The sequence below is a fragment of the Bicyclus anynana genome, chromosome 5 (assembly GCF_947172395.1).
Source record: "Bicyclus anynana chromosome 5, ilBicAnyn1.1, whole genome shotgun sequence".
NCBI lineage: Eukaryota > Metazoa > Arthropoda > Insecta > Lepidoptera > Nymphalidae > Bicyclus > Bicyclus anynana.
Window position 1 is genome coordinate 18,668,455 of NC_069087.1, and position 23,639 is coordinate 18,692,093.

The following is a 23,639-nucleotide window of genomic DNA, read 5'->3' on the forward strand; positions in this document are numbered from 1 at the left end:
TGCCTAGCAATGAGACCTAGATACATAAATAACAATTGAATCAGGTTCATTTTCTTTTCATGATCTACGAATAGGCTATTCATTTCGAATCGTTAACTTTCAAGGTTTGGGTGTGTCGTTAACGAAGCAATTCTTCGGATCGTTTCTTTTTATAAGTTAATAAGTTCATCAACTTTATTATCATCATCAATTGTTTCAGATTTATTAACAATAGTGTATATTTCAGGATATCAGGAGTCTTTAAGAGTACACTTCAGATAATTTTCCGATCGAGTCAGCAACCTTCCTTTCCATTTATCATCCAGTCTAATCAAATAGTTATTGTAAATAAATAATACCTTATTAATAGTAAAGAAAATTATTAATACTTGTGATGTTTTTCACTTTATCATCGAGGCGTGATGTGTGGTATTCTGATCTCCACAAAATGTCTATTTCAGAGTTGAACTGTTGACATATCATGACATATCTGTAGGTGCACTGCCCACATGAGTAGTACAATAACTTTCTAGCAATAAATAAATAAGAAGACATATCATGATTAAAGCATATGGTAGCCGTCAAGGCAACTCGGTAGAGCAACGACCGGAAAACATTAAATGACACATCAACATTTCAAAACACGACGGGCTATTTTTCAAGGCAGATCTCACCGTTGATAAGGCAAAGGCAGTACCAGTGCGTACTGACCGACAGAATTACGTACTGGGTTAAGATCTCGTACTCTCTGTATGACTGTAACTCATATTTAACTTTACGTCAGCGAAAGCTCAGATTATCATCATTTGAAGCGACATATCAGAATGATAGGTTGATAAATAAAATGGTTGGTTCGTCAATAATGTTCGTATCAACATTATGTAAACCAAACTTACCTTGAAATAGGATTTTTTTTGTTGTCTCCAGTTTTTCATAAAATAATACAAATTGGTTACAAATACCCACAAATTAGTATTTAATAACATTTTTTTCTATGGATATTCTTACTTCCTCTTCCTAATTTTTGATAATCATATTTATTTTATTGAGGGTTAATATCCCGAAAATACAGATTTTCGTTGTTTATTATTTGTAATAATGTATCTACCTAGATGTAATTCTTACCAAAAACATAAAATAATATTTACCTTAGTTTCTAGCAAGAAAATATTCGTATATTCGTGTGATGGTTTATTCTTTAAAATATTCAATGTACGTACTAATTAATTAATCACTGTACAAATAAGTGTGTGAATTGATTATTGTAAGTTCCAATGTTTTTTAGAATGATACTGCAAGCTGTAAGGCGGAATTTGGTGTTTATTTCAATAAGGTCTGACTGTAACCTGAATTCGCAATAAATAAATTTTGATTTGATTTGATTTTGATTTTGTGATATTTGTAGCCTTTGTAATTTTCTTACAATCTACCGTCGCTTTAAGTTCTAAGAAAGCCAAATAGCTAGGGTTCATTTTCACTAGTTTTAATAGCCACATAAATATCGTAGGTCATGTTACAAACAAGCAATGCTATTTGTAGTTTAAATTTATTGATTTTGTAAGAAGTTTGCATGCAATGTTAACGAGTAGGTACTATCTCAATCTCAATTTTGAATTGTACCTACGAGAAATTTGCTTTTGCTTGTTTCTTGAATCTGCTCACATTACACACATATCGTCTTACTAGAACATTTTCCAAGGAATACATACTCGTAGGTAGTTGTACGTCAATCTTAGGTATTGGTAAACGTCATGTGCTTATAATTTAACCGGTGACAAATAAGTTTGGCGGTAGTAATTATTATATGCCTCAATAGGTCAACAACAAATGCTTTCACAGTTATTAAGCCAGGCTTAACACATAGAGTCCTAGAGATATAACATTCGATCTCGTTCCGTTGGACTATTGTCATCCCCACTTAACACATTCTATACGACCAATTAATAATAATCAGAGGTGAAGAGGACGTAATGGACATAATTAAAAGACATTTTTTTTTGGTTGCTTGACTGAAGCACCGTAGCTTCTAAAGGAATTACTACTGTTTCATAACTTACGTGATAATATTACGTTTCGTTGAAAACCCGTTAATCCGAGATGGCGATGTTTTTCTATTATGATGACAATTTCTGACATTAAACTTATTACTCTAGCTAACTTACTCATAAGTATCTGTCGGGGGATTCTCAAAATTCTATTTTGAAATCCCTATATGGCACTAATGTCCAGTCAGAGACGTGTAAAGCTTGCACTGCGACAGTTCCGAAGCTGTAAACCGGGTTGGTGTCGACCGTTGCACCCGCCCTGTGCCTTTCTCTCGCCGTCTGCGGGCTGTCTGGCGCGGCGGGCGCGGCGGGTGCGGCCGTGGATGCGGTAACACTTTCACATCGCCCATTGTATTTACTATTTGTGGCATTCAAAAACAACCGACCCGACACGAGCGGGCTATTTATAGAATCGAGACATTCTTGCACCGGGCCCTTAGCGTTTTCAGTATTAGTTTAAACTTTCAATAGAATTTAACATTATTTAGTTGATGTTTTTGTTTGGCATATAACGCATTGTCTATGAGCATTATGAAAATACGGATTTTTGAAAAATATTAATTTAACCGGGTGTACGGTATGAAAATGTTATCTAACCGTAATCAAGGCATAAGTTGTTCAAATCTGGCGAAGTCTATACATACTTATAATAATAATAATAATAATAAAGCCTTTTTATTCCAATATCCTCAGTTTTTTATACATTGTGTTAGTGATTATTTTTTTTTTTTTTTTACAAATGTACTTATAATATAGTGTTAGTTAATGTTAGTTAACTTAGATCTAAATTATTTGGGATATGGACCCCATTTTGGGTATAGGCCTCCCCCAACCTTTTCCACCTTTCCCTGTCCTTGGCTTGGTCAATCCAATTTCTCCCCACTGCTTGAGCGATGTCGTCTTCCCATCGCTGCTTTGGTCTACCGACTTTTCTTTTACCTGATGGACCCTTCCATTTGGTTGTTTCTATTGTCCATCTTCTGTCAGAACAGCGTGCGATGTGACCAGCCCATTGCCACTTTATTGTCAGTGCCTGTTTCAGCGCATCTGTGACCTTCGTTTTTTGTCTTATATTCTCACTTCGTACTTTATGCATTCTTCTGATCCGTAATATGCTTCTCTCCATTGCTTTTTGTGTATTAGTAATTTTTTGTTTTATACTGTTTGTGAATACCCAAGATTGACAACCATACAAGAGGCATGGTGTAATACAGGAATCCATTACAATTTTTTTCATGTGTAGGCTATAGTTACCTTTTAATATCTCCTTCAACGACCAAAACTTTTTCCATGTCAGATTTATTCTTCTTGTCACTTCTAGTAGGTTACTGTTTACGTTAAATGAGACTTGTTTCCCTAAATAAATATAATTGTCAACATATTCTATTATAATATAATAATTATTATAGGTGTCCGTTTACTTGTATTGGTCTTTTGTAAGTGTTGGTCATTATTTTTGTCTTATCTGTGTTCATATCAAGTCCTACTTTTTTACTTTCCTGATCGAGTGTTGTTATCATTTCCTCCAGGTCTTTAGGTGATTCAGCCATTATCACAATGTCATCTGCAAATCTTAGATGATTGAGATAGTTGCCATTTATCAGTATGCCTTTTTGTGCCCAGTTCATTTTGCTAAAAATATCTTGAAGGACCGCTATAAAAAGCTTTGGTGACAGCGGGTCGCCTTGTCTTACACCTCGTTCAATATTGAAGGGTTCTCCACTGGTCTCGAGCTTTACTTTGCTGGTACTGTTTTCGTATATGTTTTTTATTATATTTATATATTTTTGGTCGATTTTTAGCGAGTAAAGAGCTTTCCAGATAGCGCTGTGATTGATGCTGTCAAAAGCTTTGCTGTAATCTATGAACGCCACATAGAGGGGCCTGTTGAATTCTCTGTATTTTTCCATTATTTGTTCTATTGTCTGAATGTGATCGATAGTGCTGAAACCTGACCGGAAGCCTGCTTGCTCTACAGGTTGTAAATTGTCAATATCCTGGGTTATTCGTTTCAGTAGTATTGAAGCAAATAGTTTGTACGAGCTTATTAGAAGACTGATTGGCCTATAGTTTCCTATATCTTTTGGATTGCCTTTTTTAAAAAGTAGGATAATATCTGACGAGCACCATTTTTTGGGAACTATTTCTGTGTCCAAGATCATATTAAATAATTTAGTCAAATGGTATAATAAAACTGGTGATCCCACCTTTAAAGCTTCATTGCTGATTCCGTCTGGGCCAGTGCTTTTTTCGTTTTTTAATTGTTTAATGTGTGTATACACCTCCTTTTCATCAATTGGTTGGACAGTGTTAGTTATTATTGGATAGTTTATTTGGTTTTCAATGATGGCGTTGTCTCTTTTCTGATATAAGTTTTTATAGAAGTTTGTTGCGTGTTCGATTACAATCTTCCTTGTGCTGGTTTCCTCTGATGTATGGTTAAGGTTATGTATCCATTTTTTATGTGTGGTTAGATCTCTGAATGCCCTTTTTGTACTTCTGAATTTTCCTAAATTATTAGTTATGATGTTGTATCTGTAGTTGCAGTAATCTTTTTTTATTGATTTATTTGTAGTTTTGTACAATCTGCTAAGTTCATTTTTTATTTCTTTATTCTTCTTTCTTGTTTTTATTAATTCTGTGCGTCTATTAATTAAGATTTCTGTTTCCTTGCTGAATATTTTATGTATTTTGCCTTCTGGTAGCTGTTTTGTTGTTGTTAGGCTATCAAGTATGGTCCTTTCAAGCTGATCGTAGTAAATCTGTACGTCGGTAACTTTGCTTAGTTGGTCTGAAGTTTCCATGATTTCTGTAAGATTCTTTAAATATTTTTCAATCTCTTCTTTTGTTTTTGGTCTATTTGTCATAGATTTAAAGTTTTTTCTAGAGACTTTCGGTAATTTTAAAATAAGAGTAGCTCTAACAAGCCTATGATCGGAGGGGAATTTTAAATTACTAATAACCTCAACGTTCGTTATAATTTTTGGAGCAATTGACATTATGAAGTCGACTTCATTGGTAGTTTTTTTATCTGGAGATATCCAAGTCCATTTTTTATTGCTCTTTTTTTTGAAGAAGGTATTCATTATTGCTAGTTTGTGTTCGGAGGCATATTCTATGAGTCTTTCTCCTCTTCCATTTCTTTCGCCGAAGCCAAATTGGCCAATGATTTGATTATTATCCGTTTTTATTTTCTGGCCTATTTTTGCGTTAAAGTCTCCAATTACCAGAACTTTGTCATCTGCTAGGGAGTGGGCTTGATTTAAGTCTTTGTAGAACTCACAGATTTCGTCTTCGTTCGCTTTATCAGTTGGTGCATAAGCCTGTATTAGAGAGAGTCGAAAATTATTAAACTCCATTTGCAAGACCGCTACTCTTTCTGAGATACCCGTAAATTTTATTACTTTGTTTTTGTGGTCTTTTTTAATAAGGAATCCTACTCCGTATAAGCCTTTTGTTTTACCTATATAACACAAGACATTGTCCTTGTATTCTTCGATGTTACAGCCCATTCGTCTGACTTCTGACAGACCTATTATGTCGTAGTTTATATCACTGAGAGCATAGGTTAATTCAAGATATCTTTCAAATGACGATAGAGATCGTACATTATAAGTGCAAATTTTTAGTGTGCTTTGATTTGTCCTTCTGTTGTTATTATTTTCGGTTGGAGGGTAGTGGTCTTCTTCCCCCACGGTGACCGGCCGGATTGGGGTGATAGATTTTGTTTTAGTAGTTTGTTTGTTTGTTGTAATGATTTTTGCGTGGCTGGCGGTGCATGCTAGTTTTTTGAACCTGAATAAGAAGGTTGTCCTCGAGTTACATAATCTAGAATATTGTTTGTGTTTGTTTTCTTGGAAGCTGGTCTAGTTGTGTTTGTTTTATCATTAGGAGACTCTTTTGAGTCTCTTTTTCTTTTGAATTGGTTGGTTTCTTTAGGATCTTTTATTATTAGTATATCTTTTTTTAAATAGGCTATCTTGCCCTTCTCCCGCTCTTGCAATAGTTGAGGCACCAGTTCTTTTCTTTTAAGTAAAACCTCTTTTGAGTAGTCTTCCTTAATCGAAATGTCTGATCTCGTTAGGTCTCCCTTTTTGTATTTGTTCCTGAGAATTTGGTTCCTTTTCCATATTGAGGTAAAACCAACCAGTAAAGGGCGAGTTCCTTTGCCTTTGGCCCCTAATCTTTGTACGGTATTTATTTCGTAGGATTGTATATTCGTGTTAGTTTCTCTTTCAATTATCGTTTTTGTGTAATCAATTAAGGATCCCTCTTGCTCCATCTCGTTTACTCCAAAAAATATTAAATTGTGTCTTCTTTTGTTATCTTCCAGGGAATCAACCTTGTGTTGTAAAGTTTCAACTTTAGTTTTTAAGGCTTTATTTTCTTCAATAACGGATGCAAGTTTCTTATCCAAACTTTCCAACACAGTTTCAGTTATTTGTTTGGTTTGTAGTGCCATCTCTTCTTTTATTTTGTTGAGAAGTAATTCCATTTGGTTTTCCATAGTTGACAATCAAAGTTGAACTTGTCTGAGTCCTATTTAATATTTTATGTAGAAACACTGGGTACGTTTGACATTTGACAAGTGACAGTTTGAGTCAATTTTATTTTGAGTCAATTTGACGTTTAGGTGACAGATTTCTTTTATTCACTGCTCTCAATCATACAGCGTTTCTCTGACGCTAAATCCTGAATTCAGAATTCACCACCGCTGTATCGGTACGGTCAAATATATTCCATTAATGTTCTCAATTAGTAAACGTTTCTTGATCAAATAACTATTTATGTAGAAATGTAGAAAATAAATTTATAAACGGAAAAAATCTTTGGCCGTAGCAGGTTTCGAACCACGGTATATCGTCTCAAGATCCGCGGTACATTCCACTACGCTACGGTGAAGCTTACAAATATTTGTGAATTAAGAGGTGTGATTAAGATAGTCAATATTCTGCTGTAGGACGCGTCAAAAGATTATTTTTTTACCCACAACGAAAAAAAAATTAAATTGTTTTTAGTATTCACAAAGGTTTTTTTGGCACTTTTAAACGAAATTTATCACTTTAGATAGTTGGAAAAAGTTATGCACAACACTTTAAATTAAGTTTTTAAATATTTTCAATGTTTTCGATGTGCTGATGAACTGTTATTTGTACAGTGTTAAGATCACAGTTTTATGTGGTAAAAACTTGATATCTGTTCTTACAAACACTTTTGCACTTTCTTTGCACTGAGGTAATACGTAACAAACTTGTATTATGTTAAAAACAGGTGTATTGTAATTTTAGTTAATAATTTTATACGGAGCCAATGTTTACTTGTCGACGCTAGCGCCGCCACTCTACATACTTAATTGTACCTAATTAATTAAACAAAACCGTAACAACCAAGTTGGAACCTTATTCGGAACTTCGAGTGTGAAAATTATGCCATCAGATGTTAAATTATGTAACAAATTTAAATGTGATAATCTTAAAGTCGAGATACTTCTTATATAACTTCATAAAATTCAAAATAGGGATTGCAAGGTAGTTCAGAGAATATTGAAGTATTGGCATTAGAAGTAAATTCATAACAATTTGACGAGATGATCTAAGTGATAAATGAACATGGTTCCATTGAAACGCTTGTGTAACTATGCCGTACCTAAGTAAAGATTCAGTTACAGAACAATAAACACTAGCTAAAACAAACTTGTTGCATAACATAATTGCTAATAGAGACGTTAAGAAAAACTCTATGATTTTTCATAAGCGACAGCAAGTAGTTAGCTTTTACCATCTTAGAAGCTAGTCGTAGAAGTAAGAATAGTTTTACAGGACTCAGATTCAATAATATAGAATTTTTACAACAAACAATACAAGGCAAAGTGCGTAATTTGAATGCAAAGAGCTTACCCTCGGAATTCGTCCAAGAACCATCGAGCCAAAGTGCCATCTTTGGACCGCCAAATTTGGCACTTTGGCTCGATCTCTATCTGCAAGGTTCCTTGTTAACTCCACGTGTTGCGGCATCTCTCACTGAACTTCGACCAAATGAACTTTAACATTCTTAACAGATCATCAACAAATCCTGTGTTAATCTCGATAATGTCACCCAGTGTTGCCGACTCACGTTAATGATAAGTCAAACCTCCCTAATTTAAGCCCTGCTCGTTGATTACAGTATTAAGCTTCCGAGGTAAGTTGTTGTCACCAGAGAGCAAGCGGCGTGCGCAGCCGAGCACGTCGTCGCGGCGTCGGTAACGAGGCGGTAGGTATAATAAATCGCTAATTAATTAACAGCAGCGGAGGTGAACGCTCGCGTAATGTAATGGTTATCGCCGTGGTAGGAAACACACGCTACGTTAGAGCCTTCTTACAACTTTATGGTAAGTATAGAATTGAAAACTTTAGGATTTTTAGATGTTGCCTCAAAGTCTACTTTTTTTTTCACTCGTTCCACCTTAGGCCAAACGTACATTACCTTTTACAATCAGACTTACAGTCAAGCGATAGCTTATTTCTTAACAGGGATGTATGGGCACGTAATATAAATTTCAGAACTAAAACTTCGCAGATTCATTATGCAAATTGAAAACATTTCAAGTACACCTTTCAACGTCTCAGTGTCGACAAATCATCAATAAACCAATCACTTATTTTGCTCAAAGTCGTATGGCGCCACCGAAGGCGGTCCATTGAGTTTATTTTAGCTTTGTAACGAATACTAAGTACCTATTAAAAATTACACGTACTTTTTCATTTAAAGTCTATTATTATAGGTATTCTAAGAGTTAATACAAAATGACTTAGGTATATCGAATCCAGCTTGAAATATTGAATTTTTTTTCTTCCAACAAATGCTCAGTTAAAATTCTCAGCTCGGAGATGGGAAGTTTGGCTGTTACACTTAGGGCAGATGTCCACAAATCCCCATCATACGCATCGCATCAAACGGATATTAGTATTATTTTTATAGAAAGTCATACAAGTGCGTCCACTGATCGCATACGATGCGGATCTGTGGACACTGGACGGCTACCATAAGCCGTCGTTTCCAGTCATTAACATATTATGCTAGTGATAGTTACAAATCAAATCACCCTAAACCCGCCATTCTAACGTGGTGAGAGATTATTATTATTATAGTATCCAGGAACAATACTGGAATATTTTGTAACTCTTCTAAAAAAAAGCATAAATTAAAATTGTCTTGAGCTAAGAATTTATTCCAGGGTTTTTTACAAACCAAGGCACTTCCGTTTCGTCAGAGAAGTATACAAAAACCTCTTAATGTACCTACTTTGATCGTACCCGATAGATATACGATTTTGTGATACCAAAGTCAAAACAGACTTAATAAAGGAAGTATGTGTACCAAAATACGAAAAAAAAATACCTACGATACGTGTACCTAAATACGATCAGATATAATATTATTGATTAGTCCTTGAGACATGTTTTATTTGGCTAATTGGATATACTCGTTCTGTCATAAGCTACTTTTTCTAAAATTGTATAGATCAAGTCGAAGTTTTCTCACATATATTAAGTAGAATGTAAAATTTATCATTGTAATTATAATTTAATCTATAGCTAGCTAAATATCAGGTTTCAAGTACCTATAAAAATCCAACATATAGGTACTTACCTGGGTACATATATAGAATTTTATCATTAGTTAGGTTAGTTTATGTTAAAAAAATATTAATTTAGTAATTAATGCAACGGCAATGTCCTACAATCGACAATTAGGTATTACTAATTACCTACTACTGATATAAGTTTGTAAGTATATGCACATGGAATATTTTTTCGTCCGCGTGGAGTTCCGTTTTTCACAAATCCCGCGGGAAACGTGGATTTTTCCGGGATGAAAAGTAGCCTATGTGATATTCGAGAGTAAAATCTAAATCTATTTCCATTACAAATATCAGCCAAGTCGCTTCAATAATAGCGGCGTTAAAGAGTTACAAACATCCAAACAAACATACATTCATACAAACTTTCGCGTTTATAATATTAGGTAGTAGGATGTTTATAAGGCTTAAGTATGTTATTTTTTTAAAGGTCAAACAGACCTTACATAGTGGTAGGTACATGCTCGAGATTCTTGGAAACGGTACTAACGCGAAAACCATGAAAGGCGTGTAGTGTCCTGCGCGAACTTGTCTCGACAAGCCTGATCCGAATCTCCTGGTTCATGGCCGGACGCGGACGACCGTCGAGATTAGTCTTAATCATTGAACGCTTTCAATTGCCAGTTACGTCTCCAAAGTTGGTCGCACATTCGTTATCGCCGAACGTGCCGCACGCTTTGTTCTGTTTTGTATACAATACATGTGGGTTTCATCATACGAGTACATGTACCATTCAAGCTTATTGTCAACTTGATATGTTACAAAATAACAAGGATTAACGGACACACAAATCGAATGATATTTTTACTATTAGATTGAAGATTACTTCAAAAATGCTCGTTTTAGTTGCTTTTTGAAATAAACGAGTTATAATATATTATTGATTTTCGGTACCTACACAAAAATATCAGATAATCTCTAAATGAACGTTTCATGCATAATATACTTAAAGTACGTAACGTACGTCCACGATAAAAAATACGATTTTGAATACGTGCTCAACAATAAAAAATATTCAAAAACCCTTATCTAAAAATTACAGTTACAGACATTTTACTGATCGCTAACAAAATTTTAACAGGTGTATGATACCAAATGCAATGTGCGATTCGTGCGGCGAGTGCGATTATGTGCTGAATAAGCGGCTAGCTGAGCAATGGTGATGGTATAAATCTACGTATCTGGTGTGTTGGTATGCGTTGCAAAAAGACCAATGTAATGATGCAAATAAGCAGACACCCGGCGAGCCCGTAATTGTGGGGCGGGGGATGTAGGGTAAATACATCTTACTCGTAGCTGGTGGGTTTTAATGAGAAATACGTAAAGGCTATTTCACACGATTACAGACAACTTCAGTTCTTTTGCTTCTGACCAATGTCAAACCAATTAATACCACGGATATTTAGCAAAATAACGCAACTTGAACATTTGATGCACCAGACGAACTGCCATTACGTTCCCATTTTATAAAAAAAAATATTACAATTGGATACCTACTAAAGTAAAGTTTACAGGTTGATTTTCCAATTACACTTTACAGATAATATCCGTAATTTAAAATTGAATCTGTTACTTACTTTCTACTAATTAATTTCCTATTAATTGATTCTTGAACAGCTCAAGACTCAAACATCTTTGATTTGACTCTGGGTCTGAATTCCGAAATTCGATACCTACCCTCTGAATTATTGTGTTGTTACTTCTTACTTATACCAGTCATCTCGTATCTCTTGGAGAGGACACAGAGATTATTGGTAGACAGAACTTAAAAAAAAAAACAAGCATATTTTATGAAAAAAAATGTCGTGTTGTCATTTCTGTGGTCTCTCCTTAACCGCGTACTTGGTGAAGTAGGTACATACGTGCGGCAAGCAGAGCGCAATGAAATACTCCTTTGAAACCGATATACGGCACCATCTAGATAAAGCCGCATTATTTAATAAGCGCCTCGCACTCGACTACGTTACAAAGCGCTTTCATGTTTTGCTTTTTTTATAAAAACAGACGACGCTGAAAGTGATCCTTCAAACATACGCCGGTGCTTACATTTTAGGGTTATACTATTTTTTATTTACAATTTATGTTTGGATGCGTATTTTAGCGATCCAATATTTTTAACTGCCTCGTCTTGTTATATCTACTGTGGCCTCGTTGTTTAGCCTCTATGGCTTTAGATCACTAGTAGGTACTGAGTTCTAGTGCTGCGTCAAGCTATGAAAATATTTAAACGTTGAATAATATGTATTTGTAACTAAGTATAGTCTGGCCGCTTATACATTGCGTTTTTGACAGGTAGGCGATGTACCTAATATGAGAGAAAAAGAGAGAGCGATATTTGAAAGGAAAATTGTAATTGAATATGTTTGTCCCATTCGCACGACCTGTCAGAAACGCAATCACTGAGCGGCCGGACTTTAGCGGACGCCCGCAACTTCGTACGCGTGTAATGTTGTTTTTCACAAATCCCGCGATAAGCATGTAATTTTTTTATTGCTCCATAACCTCCTCTATCTTCCAGCGGAAGTCCCATTAAAATCGGTTCAACCGTTCCAGAAAACACCTTTTAGTATCGAGTAAATCGTAAATTTTAAAATCTCAGACAGACGCTTCAATTATTTATTTTATTTTTTTTTCAAAAATTTTTGCCATATTTTTTTATAATATGATCAAAATTTCCATTCCCCTCCAACTAGTCGGGAAAGACTGCGCTAGGAGTGGGTACGACATAGACCAACGGGGTAAGGATTGAACCACCACCCATCGGTGATGAGTCCAACCGCTTTTACCGGTGATCTATTGAGGCTTTTTGAAATGCATAATTTAATATGTATTGATGAGTATCAATGTTGGAATAAATATTACTTATTTATAATAATTTATCTAAATAATTGTAATGTAACAGGCAACTACGCGCAATGGGCAAAAGTAGACAATAGCTGTCAAGTAACTATAATAATAACAAATAGTGCTCAGACAGAGTCGACAATAGCTCAGTCGACTCAGCTATTTAGCTTCACAATGAAGCGTAACGCGAGCGAGTGGCGTCTGTGCGCGTCGCGTGCGGATCCGCCATTGTTTTTGTGCAAATCGCGACAATTTCCACCGCCGTCATAAAGCGTGCACGAAATGCCACGGGTACCTACAGGGACGCGGGTTCGTAGAATCGACTCGTCCCACTTCCAAATGGGAGAAAAATTGTATTAATTGGATTGCGGCAATATTACAGTATTACTTAGGGGCAATCTCACGTTGTCAATATAATGTGGACACCCTATGATTATAAGGAAGGTAGATCATCAAACAAGATTGAAAGAATTTCTAATATCGGTCAGAATGATCAATTAATACCGCGTAACTATTTAATGATGATATAAATTATTCACTTAAATGATTTAAATTACTTTTCGATAAATAAACTAAACAACGTAATCTCGTGACGTCACCGTATCGCAAAAAATACACGGTTTGATTTAATACTACTAAATGCATCGCGGTACCTACGGTACTAGAGGTATCTACTTAATAAATGTATAATAAGGACCAATATAATTGGAGTCGTACTTAGCTGTACTGAGAAAGAAAATATTAAGAAACAAACTCTCACAACCTGAGCACTTGACAAAAATCTATCAACCTGGTCACCAACCACGATCTCCGGGAAGCGGGAGACAGGGCAAGATGGTGTGACGCCGTGAACATCAAAGCCTGAAGATGGGAGGTGGTCACGACCCTCACACACAGGAATACGAAAAGAAATTCGTTTGTTGCAATAATGATTAAAAATTACATTTAATTGTGGAACAACAACAGGAAAACAACAGGATAACTGCGACCATTACATTCGGAGCTACAGAGATTTAAAGGGTTATATTTGCTTCGGTGCCACGGATCCCTGAAAAACAACCCATACAAAATGGCAGGAATTAATGACGTCGTAGATCACATCAGAATTATCGTTATCATTTCTATGGGCGTTTAGACAAAATTACAAATATCTTTGTTATTTGTGCGTTTATGTTTGTTCACATATTAGAAAATGTCATGTTTAATGTAAGGAAGCTAAAACTGTATGAATTTTCATTTAATTACGATAAAAGAGTTTTATAATCTTATTTATTTTGGAAACATCCAGACAATCTTTGCCTTTTCCGTATAAATTAGTACATTGACTTTATTTACCCGAATGTCTCATAAAAATCAATATATTCAAATCAAGTCATCATCCCCATTGAATGATAACTAGAAATAGGAAGCTACGTTTGTTTTAATACATGTTTAAATAGCTAATATTTTACTTAATGCCTTTTGGCGTATTTTTAAAGATTTCACTGAAGATAACTGTTTAATTAAACTGTATAAAAAATATATATATATCGAGGCATATGTTCCAGTGTTACACCAAATAACACTGAATACTCAGAAATTAGATTAAAACGATAAAATACCTTCAATAATGTAAACTTTCAAGCGAATGTATGGAAAAGTTGGTCATACAACATGTAATGTTAAGAAAGAGTAAAGGCTCTTAACCTGTTTATGTAATGAAATATTTTATATCTGAACAAGATAACAGCCGTTCGCCATTCAAGTGTTTCAGTTACTTTCTGATCACCGATACAATCTTGGACTTTTTTATTATTATTAGTCACTACTCGCTGTTACCCGTTTCAAGTCTGCAAGATTGTATCGGCAAAGTATGATTGCATTGATAAAAAAATTAAATTATGGTCTTTATGTAGAGCCTGAATACCGATGGAATTGGGTTAATGGTAATAATTTCAGGTTTCTTTGGAACGTCGGCGGATCTTCCAAAGAATTTCGGACTTCATTCAAACGTTTATATTGTCAAGACCTGAATGAGAAATGCTCGCGGAATTCGCAAATGAAGAAGCTAAGTAGTTAGGGGAGAATAATATTAAAAGCTAATGATTTAATAAAACAAGGCAAAAAAAATTGGATCCATTTAATAACTAATTGTGAAACCCCTAAACGAAACTACAGTATCGGGGCCGTAAAAGTGTAAGGTGCGGACAACAGTAATGAAGGCTAAACAAAACAGAACCGATGTATCAAACGTCCATAACCATTAGTCATTGGAAATAGGTTCCAGATGAAACTAGCGTTCTGAGTCATTAAGGTAAGTACTGCAGCGGTGATTACACTGTACGTAGATCTAACAGCTTTCACTGTACAAGTTCAAAACTGATTGACGTCCATAAAAAAGATAATGCAAATCTTCGACTTTCTTCCGCACATCTGCACTAATGTTATAAATAGAAGATAATTTCACTTTCATACAAAAAGTACGCGTCAAATTTAATAACGTGACAGTGACCCATAGCTTACAATCGACTTGAATAGAAGAGAATATTCGATTCATGCAAAAGTCAATCTTACGCTGAGGTAATAAAGGTTGATTAGGATGAATTCAAGTTTATTAATAGACGATGTCAAAAAAAACGGAACGATTCATGATGAATTGAATTATTATGAAGACCGCTAGACGTGTGTCGTTAAAATTCGTGACATTAGAGACGCGCTTAATTGAAGTATTGAAGATGAAGCCAACGTAGTGGGTATGAGAATATCACGAACAGATCAAAGTTTGCAGTTTAAACTGAATCATTAGAAAAAACTGTACAGTTTTCAGAATTGCCTACACACGGACGATTTAACTAAACAGTTTAACTGTACCTACACCTACAGTTAAAAGTGCAGGTCTGTAGGCCGTATTATACAGAGACAGACATTGAAAATCATAAAAATATAAACCAAGTAATTCAAAAGTGAACTTAAAAGTCTACAAAGTGCTTACACAGAAAAATACAACCCCGTTCTGACAGTCGGAATAAAAAATTATAGTCCTGTGATCAGGAAGTGATACTGTAAATATAAATACTTTGACTTAAGTACATAACATAATATTATAAAAAAAAACATTAAACTCTGTTATCTTAAATGTCACTATGGAAATTTATCCAATACGGAAATGCCACTAGCTAGCTGAACATAGATAATTTTTTCAAGTAGGTAAAATGCATAATAAAATATAGCTAATATTATAGATACATATACATTATGTAATAGAGTAAAGTCGTTATGGCCAAGAGTCGTTACTCGTTACCGAACTACTCATTTAAATAGGCAATGGTCCAAATCTTGCGGTTAAGTGCCCTTTAAATAACCGATAAAAACCACATCCTCCAACATTTTGCGATATAGATTCTGTGAGAGTAGATATTTCGTTATTTATTGAATAATTACGTTTCATTGCATTGAAAGATGTTTTAAGGAAAATTATGCCTGTAATCGTAAATAAAACGATAGGTGTGTAGCTAATTCATTAGAATTCTAGTTGCTACTATGCTGTCGAATCGATATTTCAGTAAACATTGAATAGCACTCATCAACTATGAATTAGATCAAGCTAAAGGTGTTGAGCAAAAAGCTCAACGGCGCTATATTTAAAAACTGCTTACAACGTTTTTAGATCTATTAAAGGCTTTTGAATGACATTACCATATACTCGTAAGTACAGAATCTACAGTTAAGTAATGGCCAGTACAATATAGCCAGTGTTTATAAGATATGGTATCGCCCAAGAATACAAAACAATAATATAACAGCTTTCTTTAAAATTAACATTGGTAATATGTAGCCAAAAGGTCGTGCGGCTCACATATCTCGATATAATTCATAACCGAGGCCCCCGTTTCACATATCGTTAACGTAGAGTTTAAAAATCCGGTTAAGTGTGCATCAGATTCGCGCATGGAGTGTTCCGTACTTTGTTAGGAAACATATTTAATGAAATATTTAAAATTACACATTAACATTTAACAATTTAATAATATAATAGGGCGTAAGGGGGAGGCTAGTACCAGTCAGTCTCGCCAACTGCCAACCTCACCTGCTCGTGGTGCACCCTGCAGATGGACCGACGAGGCTCTGGCGCCGACAAATGGCGGTATATCCATTCACAATGGCTAGATTTTCAAATGGCACAGGCCGGTGTCATACGCAATACACTTGATTAAAGAGTCTACACCGTTTTTGTAGATCTGAGATAAGCTTTTATCTAAGTATACTATAATATTAAAAAGCTGAAGAGTGTGTTTGTCGGACCAGTACTTCCTGACATTAGCGCGATCAGCGCTAATCTCGCTAAAATCTACTGGTCCGATTTGAAAAATTGTTTCAGTTTTAGATAGCCCATTTATTGAGGAAGGCTATAGCCTATATATTATCCCCGTGTTCCTACGGGAACGAGAACTACGCGGGTGAAACCGCGCGGCGTCAGCTATTTAATAATATGTTCCAATCATTTCTCTAATGTTTTGTGCAACGAACACCTTGTAAACGTAACGTAACACCACAAGGGCCACGTCCTCTCATTACGACGAGGTGCGGAACCTTAAAACTTCGTCGCAATAGATACGACATTGAGTGTAGGTCGCAAATCTGACAATTGACGAGCGCCCCGCGAGGTCGCGCTGGGGACAGAGAAGTCAATCAGCAGCACTGACGTCTCGCCGACAGACTACTCCGCTAATAGATTCTGCCCGTCTTCAGTTTACATAGCCGGAGATAATCAGATAATATAATTATTAGAACTATGTGTTCTTGTATTTTACAAATATTTTAACAATAGGGTTGATGATAGTTTTTAAATTGTATATAAATTAGGAGTGTGCTAATAGTAAAGCAATTTTGTAAAAGTAACAGGGTCTACGATCATTACTTTCGGAGCTACAGGGGTTAAGAGTCAGATTTGCGGCACTGCCACGGATCCCTGAAAAATGCCCCATACGAAATGGCACGAATTAATGACGTCGTAGATCCTAATGATCGTTAGATTTGTATGGGCGTTCAAACAAAATTGCAGACATCTTTGTTATGCTATGTTTATGTTTATACTCGTAGTTCATATATTGGAAAATGTCACGTTTAATGTAAGGAAGCCAAAACTGTATGGATTCTCATCTAATTATTAAGAATTTTAATAGATTTTGAAATTTTATACTTAATCTTATTTATTTTGCAAACATCAGACAATCTTTGCTTTTTACGTATAAATCGGTTAATATTAAACTTATTTACCCGGATGTCTCGTAAAAATCAATAAAATTTTTATCGTAATTAGATGAAAATTCATACAGTTTTAGCTTCCTTACATTAAATGTGACATTTTTCAATAAATTAACTATAAACATAAACGCACAAATAACAAAGATATTAGTAATTTTGTTTGAACGCCCATACAAATCTAACGATCAGCGAGGCAACGACGTCACTAAATCGTGCCATTTTGTATGGAGCGTTTTTCAGGGATCCGCGGCAGCGCCGCAAATCTGACTCTTTAAATCCCTGTAGCTCCGAAAGTAATGATCGCAGACACCCTGTTACTTTTACAAAATTGCTTTGCTATTTGTATACTCTTAATTTAGATACAATTTAAAAAACTGTCATCATCCCTATTATGTATTCTGTGCTGGAGACACAATAGTACACGTAAATGGCGTTAGCACACTCACTGGAATGTGATGCGCAGAAGAGTTGACAAGTTTCCTTTTACGCGGAAGAAGAGATGTTGTTTCCACTGCGTGGACCGCGTGCAAAAACGACGCTCAGTGAAAAACTTCTTTATTTTTAAATCGATGACGACTTCGTGCATTTCAAAAGATTAACGTATCCAATAAATATCTAGTATGTCAATAAAGAACAACGTTTACAATAATTCATCCGACTTCAGACAATAAAAAGCGATGCTCCAATCAAGAAAAGAAAAATAAGTCCATCATAATAGTAAGTATTTAATAATAAATGTTTATTCTATTTATTATTGTTTTCGTTTATAAATATGAATAATTATAATATGCAGTCACAATATTTGACGTTGTCTAGTAACCTATGACTTAAATCACAAGCATCAACCTATATCTATGATTACTTCTCGCTTTTCAGCAAAAGATTTGGAACTTAGACACATCATACTATTCACCATACTACCATTACAATGGAATTATTTTTAATAAAATGTTATTATTTGTAAATTCTACTGACAAAGACGTACCGCCAAGCGATTTAGCGTTCCGGTACGATGTCGTGTAGAAACCGAAAGGGGTGTGGATTTTCATCCTTCTCCTAACAAGTTAGCCCGTTTCCATCTTAGACTGCATCATCACTTACCATCAGGTGTGATTGTAGTCAAGGGCTAACTTGTAAATAACAAAAATAAAAAAAATCTATAATTATTATGCTGATCGGTTTGTAAGCGACGCTTGGATATAAAAAACTATAATATAAAAAACGTGCACGTGCTAACACACGAGCTATCAGCTCAACTAACAATTGCCAATATAAAAGCTCAAGACAGGCGTAAAAGTGAACTTAAGATCAACAAGAGACGGGTATCGGTTACTCGTCACTTACAGGCTCCAGCGGCTGCGTGAAAAATGACCCCGAGCCTAGAAAGCGACAGTGATTACGGTTGCGCAAGCGCCGAATCGCAGGCGGTCAGTGACCGCGCGGGACCGGCGGGGAAAGTCGCGGGCAATTAGCTAGTGTGCACATTGTACGTAATAAGTGTAAGTACGTGTTGAGCGCAGTGGGCTAACTAAGATGTCATGATGACTCGAGGGGACAGCTGTTCTTAATCAAGAATATCATCATTACTCCTACAAGACCAAGGTTCAAATTCCACCTGCACATACACGTCTTACAGCTCTAAGGTTTAAGTAAATCTATACTAATATTATGAATGCAAAAGTAAGTCTCTTTATCAGTTATCCTTTCATGGCTAAACAACCAAATTGATTTGGATGAAATTTAGTAGAGATAAATTAGACCTTCATTCTAATAGTTTTTGAGACTATAAGGCATAGTCTAAAAAACAAAATTTCACGCGATCGGAGTCGCGAGCATTGGCTAGTCAAACTGTATAGTTAAACTAAAGTTGTTCCCACTCTTAAAACTTAAAAAGAATTATGCGTCCGCTCCGGTTTTGCAAGGAAATAATATATTTTTTTTCTTTTTCTCTACAAGTTAGCCCCCGATTATTACCATCTCACCTGATGGTAAGTGATGATGCAATCTAACACCATTCAATTTTAGGTATGACTGACAGTCCTCTGCACAGATCCTGCATGGAGGCAATCACTGATGTGTGTTGCTTAGACATATATCAGTATATCATAACAGCAACACTCCATGACGCTGATGCTATTGGCAACTTGCAAGATCTGCTAAGCTTATTGAACAAGTTCAGCTGGACGGAGTAATCTAGCAGGGACCTACACCAAAGGACCTATTCTCAACAACCAAAGACTTGGTTAAGTGTGTAAAAGATGTTGAAGAAAAAAGTAGAATAATTTTTGTGAAGAAGCTTTAAGCAATGTGTTAAAAACATTTGCTCAGTCGAGGTTACTACACCATTGATGAGTTTCTTAATGATAAAGATGCTTGGAGGCTGTTGGATCAGCTTGCACCTTTACACGGGAAGTAATACTTTAAGAAATTGTAATGTTGTCAGCAAATGTATATTATAATCTTTTTTTTTTAAAAGAGCAACTGTTGAGTTTCTTGTTTCTTCTCAGCAGAATCTGCCTTGCGAACCGGTGGTTCTTAACAAATAGTCAACTGATGTATCAAAAGTGCTTGTAAACTAAGCCTACTTGAAATAAATGAATTTTGAATTTTTTTGAATTTTATATACTCACACATTTCTTTCACAATTTCTTATATCGCATAGAATTTAATAACATGACATACAAAACTCCAACAGGTTACATGTGTGTCTGGATCAATCTATGGACTGCAGAAAAGAAGTCAACTATTTACCTACTAGGCTATCAAGTTATAAGAAAAATGTAAATTAATAAATAAAGCATTATAATTTATTGATAATCTTATACTCATGTGTAGTCTATATTACATATCTTATCAGTTTATCTGAATAGCTTTACATACAAATGAGCAGCATATTTTTTCTTATGTATCCTTTTTCTTAATTAAGTGCGGGATAATGCAGGCTAAGTAATAAAATAGATAAAACTCTAACAAGATAATACTTTTAAGATTCGAACAATAGGTCACAGTTCACCAGACCAGATTTAAATTGTATTACAAATTTTATATTATTTAAATCTAAATGTGGTCTTATGCATCTTTTGCGGAGTAGTTTCCCAAGGCCATATTTGTTTTTATAGTCAAGCACAAACTTATTGGTCAAACAAAAAATATATATTAATACTTTTTTTCTAGAAATTTTATAGTTGGTAAGTTGTAGGTTTAGACGTTTTTGTTTTACGAGACCAAATCTGGTGTCTGTGTCCCCCAAGGGTCAGTGTTGGGACCAATGTTCTATACCCTATAAAGTCATATTCATTTATTTAAGTCAGACTTGGTTGCACTTTTGAAATGTCAGTTATTAGATATAAAAGTTGATAATAATTTGTCGAAGACTTAAAATTAAGTTTACAACAGTGCCGTATTGTTGACTTGCCTAATATTACAGAAGATTATCTAGCAATGTTCCCAATGATACTGCTATGTTAGGTAGAATCTCAAATTCTAAAGTAAACAGCACAACTTCAGCACCATAAAAATAACTTAAAACAGACAATGCAAACAGCAAACGCTAAATTACTTGGCAGTACATCTTTGCCGGTAGGGTGGTAACTAGCCACAGCCGAAGCTTCCCACCATAATTCAGATTATGCATGTTGTAATCATACCATACCTTCTGTACATATAATATGCCAAACATCTAGTCAGCTCTGAGTTACAACAAAAAGAAATACACAGATATTATAACCATAGCTGGGCATTAACTCGTTAATCCGTTAATCGTTAATTAACGAAGTTAACATTTTGGTTAACGGATTAACTTTTAAGTTAACTTTCAAAAATGTTAACGGACCGGTTAACTTCCGTTAATATGCAGAAGTCCGTTAATCGTTATTCCAATGCCTACTATTTACCGCGCGTCGCGATTAACAGGTTTAAACAAGTAAGAAATGATGAAAGATGTTTTTTTCAAAGAAATCAACAAATTACTATATTTATTTTAAAATTATAGATAAAATCAACTAAAAGCAAATTACGGCACTTTTCCGCAGTGCCCATCCTTATTTTTCCAATGGGGATCTCACACAATGATATAAAAATGCAATATTAACCAGTCATATTAACGGATTAACGATTAACGTTAACTTGCGTTAATTCTTCCGGAATGTAACGCTTTAACGTTTAACGAAGCTAACATTTTTTGTAGCGGATTAACGATTAACGAAGTTAACTATTTGATTAACGGTGCCCAGCTATGATTATAACCCAGCAGGGATGTTTTGTACACTCCACATTGTTTGGGATGCTGCCACCAACAATATTATACACTATAGATATGTTACGTGCCTACAAAATCATCACAAAAAGTGATCAGAATTTAGCAACTCCACTGAGCACACATGCACAATTTTATAGCTCCTGAACACAAATTCACACCTCAACATTGTATACAATATTTATTTAGGTATTATTTGTATAAATAACTTTCAGTGAGTCACAATTATATGTGACTCAATGAAATTAATACAATTAGCCGCTTTTCTTTGCCCCTGTTGTGATGTGCTAGTTACATATCTCTATTATAAAATCTTTGGCTGCCACAGTATTTGGGGCATACTATACATTTTTAGCTTTAATAACTCAATATAGATATATTGAGTTAAGGAAAGCATAGATTTCAACCAGTGTACAACAACATACAGATAATGTTACTGATCATGTAAACATTACACATACTGTATACAAACTGGGCATTTTCTGCAAAAGTTATCTTTTATCATGCCTTAAATTGTGTTGTAACGATTCTTTATTATCAAATTAAAATCAATTTCATTCAATACACTGAATGGCCTACATATACAAAACTACGTCTTATTTTTAATAAAACATCAGCTAACCTTGTGAATCAGCTGATGACAGCTTTGGTCAGTGTTACATACTCCTACGTTGGATATAACTTTTAAAAAAATTACGTACCTCTTCACGACGTTTGAGCCAGCGTCCACAGGGACTCTCCTCCAGGATCTCGCTCTCGTCCTCGGAGTCTTCCCCACTTTCTCTGGGGGACTTCCGCTCTTTGTCGATACTCCGGCCACCGGACATCTCACCGAGCGCTCGACACCAAACAAACAAACCAACACCGCACAGTCAACTGATACTTCACAGATGTTTTCACCAGAGAAAACACTAGGAAATATTTTCAAAATACACTTTTTCTTGTAACCATAACCAAGGTTGCAAGACTAGGTGTCACTAACGTTTCATCCCAAACCATTATTCATTACACGGCACTATATAGAAAGACTGTACTCCTTGAAAAAGATAAAAGATTTCTCTACACAAAGCGATAGAACGCAACGAGTCCAGCGAGCTTACTCATGGTAATTGAAATAAATTGTTCGCCGGCGTATCTCTCGACGTATTTCTATCCGACACAAATATAAAACCATAGACACTTTCACTTTTTTCCGTCCTTTCCAGTTTCCAATGACCATAGACAAGTTTAGTCTTTTTATTTTTAAATTAATTAACAATTTTAGAATCTCTTTAAAACATTATTCTAAATTAAATTTAATTAAAGTATGTTTATATATTTAAATATAAAATTATTTTAATTTTTTACAGTGCCATCTAGTTTACTAACATGAAACAATGGACTTGAAAGTGACATCTATATTTTAATTTGAACAAGACATAATACACGTTAAACGAGATTGTACGAGGCCATGAAGCTACAGATTGTTTTTCGAATATTCGAGCACACAGACTAGGTGGCGCTGCACTTAAAATAAAACAAGAATAGTAGAGCTTATGAATACGTTTCAAAATTATTAATGTTTGATGGTTCGAATTCGGATTTTGAACCTTACCCTTACCTTACCTTACCTTATCAGCCGATGGAAACTCCAAGCATAGCTCGCTCCATA

General features: G+C 35.1%; 1 protein-coding gene across 1 annotated transcript in view; it reads right to left on the reverse strand.

Moving 5' to 3' along the window:
- Positions 1-23,162, reverse strand: part of LOC112051009 (nuclear receptor-binding protein homolog) — a 77,099-nt gene extending 53,937 nt beyond the window's left edge. The window contains exon 1 of the mRNA XM_024089469.2: positions 22,690-23,162. Within this exon, the coding sequence (XP_023945237.1) occupies positions 22,690-22,815 (126 nt within the window). The 5' untranslated portion in view covers positions 22,816-23,162. The remainder of the gene's footprint in view (positions 1-22,689) is intronic.
- Between the last annotated feature and the right edge of the window lie 477 nt (positions 23,163-23,639).